This window comes from Trichoplax adhaerens, genomic scaffold (genome assembly GCF_000150275.1).
Source record: "Trichoplax adhaerens TRIADscaffold_2 genomic scaffold, whole genome shotgun sequence".
In the NCBI taxonomy this organism is placed as follows: domain Eukaryota; kingdom Metazoa; phylum Placozoa; class Uniplacotomia; order Trichoplacea; family Trichoplacidae; genus Trichoplax; species Trichoplax adhaerens.
In genome coordinates, this window is record NW_002060944.1 from 1,696,869 (window position 1) to 1,706,323 (window position 9,455).

Genomic DNA, 9,455 nt, shown 5'->3' on the forward strand with positions numbered 1-9,455 from the left:
AATGGTCTATATAGTGATGATATCTTACACTTATATTTAACGTATCACTGCACCTATCGTAATTAATCTAGCTTTCTAATTCATTTCCCTTGAGATTATTAATTTACTTAGTATGTTAGCTCTGTAACAATAAGTTGTTTAACTCATGATCAACACTTGAGTTATTACAACAATTCGATAGTTTCCATTTAATAATGAATCATTCAATAAAAAAGCAAGGTAGTCAACTCTTATCTCAAAGGCTAAATTTTTCGAATAAATTTATCGTGGCATAACTCGCTCTACGTAAAACACTTGTATTTCAGACACTAAAATTTGGTCTGATCAAGGCCATGAAATAATAACACCATAACATCAATCAAATGTACTGTTCAATGACTTTTTACAGCCATTCTAACTACACTATAAATGTAAGGATAAAGTATGTAAAGTTAGCAAAAGTCATCACCAAAATTTATTTATTTTAACAATCTTCGACTCATTCTCAACGATGTAATATTATAACACGAAACTTTCTTATAATTAACTGAGAATATAGTATTGAATACAGTTCATTCAATAAAGGACTTGATCGATCTGACAATGACTAGTAAGCAATCATGTAATACTTCAATTAATATACTATAATTAGCGACGTTAGGAGCCTTATTTGCGATTAAATTTTGTACTATAAATTTTATCGTGAAATATCTATACAACATCAACAGTATGTGAATTATTTCCATTCACTCAGAAGTGAATTAAAAATACAATAGGGCAAGAGCGTAAAGTATTTCAGAAAAGGAGTTCTTATTACCGCCTCATTCAGTCATTGAACGAATCTAAGGTTATGAACTAAATAATTACACTAAAGGAATAAATTAATTGTTATAAATGAGTTTAGAATCTCCGAAGAAGGTTCACCCTTCATGATAATGATGTCTTTAAGGGGCATTTAATAATAGCTTGGTAAGAAGGCGGCTCGATTTGAGTTTGTTATATTAAGAAGTCTCTTCAATTATCGTCTTATATTATTGTTTTTCACTATTATTATTTTGTTTAATCTTAAATTGACGATACACGTCATAACTATACGAAAATAATAGCAGGCGGTATGTTGTACTGACTTCTTTCGTAAAGCTAGTTAGATAATGGAATCTTCGTTTCGTAAACAATTAATAGAATATCAGTGGTTTAGCTATACGCTCACGTTCGTATGAATAGTTATTATAATTGACAATCACAACCTAAAGGCCATAAATCAATTAACTTAATTACCCCGGTGAGATTAATCTTAAAACGTTTCGCATAACACTTTTTAAGATTTAAAATTAAATAGTTCAAATTACAGTAACTGCAGTTGCTAATTTTATCGCCGTTTAATTAAGAGATCAATATTATTAATTCTTCATTGGTTTACTATATATAATTTATATGCCAGTCTAAAGTAGGATAAACATGTATCTACATGAGCAATGAATTAGCCGGCATTACTTTATTGCGTAAAAATTTGTAAGAGTGGAGTCAGTAGCTCATACCCACCCTACCTGACGGCTCAGTAAGGTGCTAAAGACAATATCCTTCTTGTCAGAAAGATCTTCTTTTAGGCAGTTGAGATAATAATAATTATGAGCTAAAAGACAAAGCATTGACAAGCATTAAGGCAATCTAAAGGTCATTGAATGTGCACAGCATTAGATAGCATAGAAATAAAATGGGAATTTGACAATAAGATGATAGAGAATAGTTTACGAGTTATTCACAAGATTGCCTTAAGCGGTTTATACGTCTATGTTAATTATTCATATCGGCAACTAAGACTCCACCCCTATTATCTCTACGGTTTTTTGTCAATCTAGCTATATAAATAACCTAAGCGCCCTAAATTAAGGCAATCAAATATTTCGCTATATCTCACTCAACGATTTAGCAGTTTTGAGAATTACTCTTAAGTCTTGTTGTTGTTACTGTATCAAAATACGCCATGATTCGCTATATTTTTGTCGTTGCCATTTTTATCTCTCTAGCTTCATGTTGCTGCTATCCAAACCAATTTCATGCTTATGTTGGTTACATGTCTAATTATAAATATGGCAATACTGCACAACACACATCATCAGCAATGCAAATATGGTACGACCACTGCAATAATCGAGCCAGATATGATTATCCCAAATATAAACTCTCTTACATCTACAACTATCAAATGGTTAGATAACGGATAGAACCTACAAAATCATAACCACTGATAATATTGTATAGTGTATTGATTCAAGAGGCGATTCATATTTTCTAGGGAGAATACGTTTATATGCAAAACGGTACTTGCCGTGCTTACACATTACGTGGTAATCTGACCAAATTGTGTACTCCAAGTAAGACATATTGTATCACCATTGCCTGTAAAAGTTGAATTATTATAACATGTGCCGTACATTCAAGTAATAAACTGATATTGCTGATTTTAGAGCATAACTATTAATCTATTATCTTTTTATAATGAACTTCCTAATAGAGGGGTCACATTTGATCAATTTGGGTACCTACAACTTTGGAGCCGGAAAATTGCCTTTCCATGTCTCTGGCTACTTTAGAAATTATAAAACTGGCAGTTATGGATCAATATATTCTTATTCTACAGATTGTGTACCTCTAGCAAGTGGTGGATACTCCAAAAATAAAAGAGGTTATTCAGTCTGGGGAAGTTCTTGGGTAAATATGACGATTGGAATAAGTAATCTAGGTGTTTTTGATAAACCGAAGAATTGCAAAGGATTTACCCGAGGAATAGTTAACCAGGTTCATATATTCTCGATATTTCAACGTTATAATATCTGTCAGTTTAATTATAAATGTTATTGTATACAATAATTTAGCCTACATTACCAACTATTCAATTAATATTATCTTACATTATACAAAATTATTGCATGACAGGAATTGGACTTGATGGATGTCATCAACAGATCTTTCAAAAAGGATGTTAGTACAGAAAAGGGCGAAAAATTCTCCAATATCATCGAAAATGTTTTCAGTAATATTTAGATGTGACTATATATGTCTCTATTTGCCAGTCACTATGCGTATTATTCGATAAACGTTATGAAATTTTATAACTTTATCAGTTAATAGCATATGTTAAAAGCAGCGAGTATCTTTAGTATTGATTCATCTACATAAATTTTTGGGCTAGATAGTAGATTTTAGGCCTGATTTCTCCTAATTAATAATCGTCTATTTCGTAACTTGCGCATTGAAATTCATCTGCTGACTGTTATAACTACCACAGCATTTCAATATTTAAAATGTATCGTACATCCATGACATTCGCTAAATAAAAATTCTGTCGTTGTCAACTTGTTTAGCATTGATGATGTTGCGTTCAATCTCGCTATAAATCGTTTTAGCGAAAAAGTAAATCGTAAACTTCTCTAATTTATGAGAATTTTCAAATTAATTCAATTCTAGATTACCTATTTACTTTATCACATCACAAAGTCATGCTGAAATAGTGCACGAGATGGACTAGTAGGACTAGTATGAAGATCTACAATCGATAGCTACTCGGAAGTTCAATGCGAATATAAGACTTCATTTATTGGGTTATAAAATAAAGTAATACTTGTACAAAGATAAAGTAAAATCAGACTAAACCTTACATAGTTTAAGAATATAATTTATTTAAAGCTGCGCTCAAATAGTGAATTTTCATATTAATTTACTTCGTAATAACCTTATTTCTCTTATAGTCTAATCATGTATTAAATATTTCATTAAAATATCAATTTAGAATTTCATACTTTTTCGAATTCACAAATAATTATTGTATTATTATATGTACTGTCTTTATCCCAGTCATATCTACACATCCTGAACGCAAAGTAATTAAATGAAGGAAGTAATCAGTCCCACCGGACATTGGATACCAAAAAATCAATAGACTAAGTGAATTGAAAGAAAGCTATTATTTTATGTCTTTGTTTTGTGCTTGCCAACAGGTTTGCGTTAACAACTATATTTGCATAATGTCTATTCATTTATTTAATCTCGCATAGAAAAATACTATCTCTACAATCTTAAATGAAGCTAGAATGAGTTTTCAGCTTAACGTTCCTACATTTCATCCATTACTAGTTGACAACTATTTTATTTTTTAGCGAAAATGGCATAAAAATTGTGCTGTACACTACTACTCTACATTATAACTAAATTAATTTAGCTGACGTCAATCATTCTATGATATAATATCTGAATTCAATGTCTACTATTAACAAAATATAACATCGATGTGCAAGTATAAATAAAAGTAGGGAAAAAGAAGCGTAAAATTCGTTATTGAATAGACTTCATACATCAATCAATAACATGAGTATCCGTTATATTCCAGACTTGAAAAAGACTAGTTGAAAATTCACAGCTATTAATATGAATGACTACTCGACGAAATCAATTATTATTATTTCGTGAGTAATATTAACTATCATTCTGTGAACGTGATATTGTGTATTGTGATCTCATAGTTACTTCCTCTTGGCTACAAAATAAATTCTTTTATTATCCTATTTCATTAATTATAATTATGACTTATAAAGCATCCACAATAGTTTTTATTTCAATTAATTTAATGGAAATAGAATATATTTTGCTAGTACAATTTTAGGTAGCAATTTCTGTTGATATGGAGAACATGACGTTCTATATTATATCTCTTTCTGTTTAAAACACTCTCTAGGAAGAATATCAATTGATTATCCATAAAATAGTGTAAGAGAATTCAGACAATTTGGAAATACAAACGAGCTTTTAGTCTCCACATAGTTAATATTTTATTACTAAGAGATAAATGTTTTTAAGATTTATTAATAACTGTCATTTATTAATTGATGTCAATCAAGGCACTTTGACGGTAATCATCTGATTCTCCTCGGAGCAATAAATCATCACACACAATAACTTATTGTGGCGGTAGCGTACATTAAATTTTTCTGAATTCATTATCTTTAAGATCAGCTAATGCACTACTATTAAAAGCAAGCAATATCTATTCATGTCTAAATCATTTAAATAGTTCATTAAAAGTTATAATGCGTCAGTATTTTTTACATAAATGACGTATTAGCACAATTGATAGTGGTAACAGTAATTGTTAGTTAACGTACTAAATGGTGCATTTAATACACCCAAGTCAATTATGATCATCCTTCAACAACCTGTAGTGAACAATAGATGATCTATTGCCAAGTAACGCCTTTACTAAACCCCGTCAACGTTGATGGTGAATAATAGAATCAATTTAAAAGATATAAAAGCCTGATTTTCTAGAGACGAGCAGATTTTTCTTAATCGTTGTGTAATTTTGCTATAGAACGTGATTTAACGTTAGAGATTTCTGGAAATCGCAAACATGATGATGCGTCAATTGCTTACTTTAACCGCACTTTTTGCTTTATCGTCGGCTTGTTGCCTTCCTAGGCAATACTCAGTTTTGCTTGCTAGTGGTACTTTTAATAAATATTCCTCATCGATATCGCAATACGGCGCAATTAATAAGGTTTATTATGACCAGTGCAATCAAAGAATTCGATACAATAATCCAACAGCGGGATTTTCGTTTATCACTGATTATGGAAGCGTAAGTTTTAAAAACAGGAAATATGTTGTATCTTCATAAAATTTCATACGATCTATTCCATATTAGAGTTGATAGAAACCAATTACGAATCGATTTAATTATTAAAAAAGAGATACAGTATCAATAAACTTCAGTTATACACAATAATAGACTATGTGGCCATTAAGATCTAAATTTCTGATTCATATTACTGATGGTAGAACGAATATCATTCTATCCGTAATGGCACATGCACTACATTTAAATTAAGAGGCAGTCTGAAAAGGACTTGTACACCAAGTAAGTATTAAAGATATCCTTATAAAATTATTCTGTAATTTATATGATAAAGAATTGTATAGTATCATCCTTATAATATACTGGTTCTGTACATTCTTACGTAAGTAAGCCAATTTTAATATTAAATGAAGTAAAACCATTCTCAATTAATGCTACTTCGCTAGGCTCTTTTCACTACATGAAAACACTGAATTTTGGTGCCGGTGCCCTTCCTTTTGATATTTTATCTTACAAGAGATTTGGTTCTACATATAGTTCTGGTGCTTCCTATTTCATATCGAATCCTGGTTGTATTCCTATTTCCTATTCTGGCTTTTACAAGAGCAAAACCCGTAGTTCACTCCACGGCGTAGTTTGGCTAAATTTCACTATTGGCATCTCTGATTTGAGCGTCTTCAACGCTCCTAAATTTTGTAGAAGTACAAGAACTTTAAAATCAATGGAGGTAATGGATATTTTATTTTAATATATCTGTAAGCATTAATAAAATGATTCGTACCAATTCTACTGTACTATTTCAGGTAGTCATATAGCTATGCAGCAATTTAATATTATTTGTAAATTGCTAGTTCCGATTAAGTATTAAGTATTAATATGATATTTGCTATATTATTCAGAACTTCGATATATGGGATTTCATTGCAAAAGATTTTGGCCAAGAAACTAAAAATCCAGAAGAAATGTTTAACACCATGCACAAAGAAACTGAACAGGAAGAACGCAAGCCTGAAAATAAAGTAGAAATCAAACCAGAACGGAACGATGACTTTGATGGTAAGAAATTCCTTCGCGAAAATTTTGGTTTGGGAGACTTCGATTTTGAGGATAGCGACGACGAATGAACATCGTGCCAGTGGAAAGCTCGATTTTGATTTAAATTAAGAGTAGAAAATAGTACGTTGCTAAAATTACACTGCTATATGGTGAATTTTACTTTAAGATTTCATTCCGTTTTCGATGGTTTAATTACTGGTCTATACCAAATAATCACCTAGTCATAGCGTATATACTCGTAATAATAGGAAAGTTTAATTATCTAATCTAGTCTCTATGTTAATCATTTCATGTCTGTTAATACTATATGATACTACATTAACTATATCAGGCTAGTAATTAAAGTATTCCAATCATTAAACTTCATCAATAAAGCAGATATTTTTAAAAGCGTGAAATTTTACTTTGGACTAATTACCTTCCAGTTGGCTCAACTGATACAATGTTATTGCTCTAGCTTCATTCCTGAGTAATCATAATGAACTTCGGAAATAGATATATATATACCCACATATTAAGGTTTATTAACTCACAAATTTAGTGATGCATGACACCATCTGAACAATAGAAGTAAATAATTGATTGCAAGTGTTGGATCTAAAAATTTTCAGCAAAATATCACACCCTATAGTCTTAGCAGATCCTTGGGGATTACAATATCATTTATTTTTTTTCTTTTATAAAGTAGGGTTAAATGCGCAAAGAGTGGAAACAGTAGCAATAATTCATACATAGGTCAATAGAATTTTATTTCTTCAATTGAGCTGCTGGCCGTCTTAGCGCCTTAATATAGACGCATAGCATGGTAGCTATAGGATAGAGACGAATCAAATATAGTGCAAAAGAATTACAAAAGCATAGTACTTTATTTCAATTGAACTAATAGAAAAATTTACGCCGTACAAAATAAATTTTCCGTAGTACTTTACTAAATAAATACCTTCACGAAATAATTACCAGTGAATTACAGTAGAATGTACTCGTCATATTTGTATATGGACATACTACCTAGTGTGTAACACTCTTCAAAAATCATTCTATTATGTTTATTTTCAATTTTTTATTACAGTGGACTTTCTGTAGCAAGATCTTAAAATTTCGTATTAATAGCTAATATCGTGCTAAGGTATTTTTATCTCTACAATCTTAAATACTCTTATGAAACATTTTATACTTGGCTATCATTTGATATAGGAATTTACTTAGTGAATCATACCTTATTGCTTGGATTCTAAGCATAACTGCTTCCCTTGATAAATCATCTAAGTAAATCCAAGTTAAATCACTGTTTCTGCATGCCCGCCTAGCTATTACAAATGCACCCATTTTTACTGTTAGATAGTATTATTTTGTGTTATTTAAGCCAACAATAATTTAACTAAAGTAGGAGTATCGCACTGTATTAGAGAATTAGTAATTAATTCATCCATTATAGTACCACATTAGTAATGGCGACATTTATTGAATAGAGAATTAAATAACTGGTTGACGTCTCACAAAAGCTGCACTTCTATTTTCTTAGAAGAATCGGTCTTTGATGCGAACTGAAAAGTATAACAATTATCGCTGTTAGATAAACAAACCTGTTGATAACAATCAAAAATTTAAATAAACTGGAGTTCATTCATTTTCCAACTTCAATCCGGCTCAGGATGTGACTGGATATGTATTATGATAATGATGGTGTTATTGGTGTATCACACGGTATCAATAAAATGAAATTCTAATAACGATCGTCAGCAATTAACTACAATACTGCTAAACATGTCCATTAGAATAGAAGAGTCAACCCAATCCAACATCAGTGGAGTTTGCTAATTACTTTGTTTAAACGGAAAGATTGCCTTAAAGTATAATTTGATTTCTACTAAAATTTATAAAAGATATATTTGCAGATATCGTATTAACTAAAGCCTATAAAATTGTCTTAGTGTGGCAACTAGACCAACTCCTACTTAATTAAGCACGGTAATATGTATTATTAGTGGTAAAGGCTGAACTGAAGTACTCAAAATTATACGTAGATGTTAGGGTGTTACCTTACCGTAAGAATAGCTTAATATTACAGTAGTAGCTAATATAGTAAATATCGATAATTGTAGCGCTAGATAAGTAATGCCTTAATGCGAGTATTATTTGTGATTAGCTGTTACGTATTTAATATTGATTGCTATTGTGTGTAGGTTGTAGTAAGATAATTTAAGTTCTAGCTCACGATATTTGATACGCCAATAATATTTAGAGTAGGACTACGTATGGATAATATATTAAAATTATTTAGTAATAGGAAAAGTATCTTAGGATCTGTCTCAGTCATCAAAATAACTTAGATGTGAATGGGTAGTTTATGATAACATTTTGTTTTGGACTTTTTAGAAGTATGAACTACTACTTTAGGAATTATTATTGTTAGTAATAACCTAAGTTATTATGATATTATGATGATATAGTAATATGTTACAAGTAAGTATCGAGAACTAAGGAGCTTGACAGGGCTTACAGTCGAAGTGGATTTATACATGAAATTATTTATTACCTCAAATGTCTATATTTGATAATTCAATCGTAATAACATGTTTGTTATTAAAATATGTTGATAGCATAGTAAATGTGTTTATAACTACTGAAAGAGTATATAAGAAGGACTGTGATCAATAAAAGGTGATTCAAGTTAAGGCTAAGTTGTGTAATAGTTTTATGCCGTATATTGTGGTAAGCGAGTTTATACTTCGCAAGTTACTACATCGTAGGCTAGGGAATTAGTTCTGCAGATTAAAGTAAAGTTTATTAT

The 9,455-nt window shown here is 30.5% G+C and overlaps 2 protein-coding genes across 2 annotated transcripts; both read left to right on the forward strand.

Annotated features, from left to right (window-relative positions):
- Positions 1-1,963: 1,963 nt before the first annotated feature.
- TRIADDRAFT_53036 (uncharacterized protein) lies at positions 1,964-3,024 on the forward strand (the record flags this gene model as incomplete). Its single annotated transcript, XM_002109189.1, has 4 exons — positions 1,964-2,188; positions 2,276-2,354; positions 2,495-2,778; positions 2,917-3,024. The coding sequence occupies 4 exons, from the start codon at positions 1,964-1,966 to the stop codon at positions 3,022-3,024; spliced, it is 696 nt and encodes a 231-aa protein (XP_002109225.1).
- A 2,359-nt stretch (positions 3,025-5,383) lies between these two features.
- TRIADDRAFT_63614 (uncharacterized protein) lies at positions 5,384-7,057 on the forward strand (the record flags this gene model as incomplete). The annotated part of the gene is made up of 4 exons (XM_002109190.1): positions 5,384-5,611; positions 5,812-5,890; positions 6,055-6,335; positions 6,508-7,057. 4 exons carry the CDS (start codon positions 5,384-5,386, stop codon positions 6,730-6,732), a joined length of 813 nt encoding a protein of 270 aa, XP_002109226.1. The 3' UTR covers positions 6,733-7,057.
- Between the last annotated feature and the right edge of the window lie 2,398 nt (positions 7,058-9,455).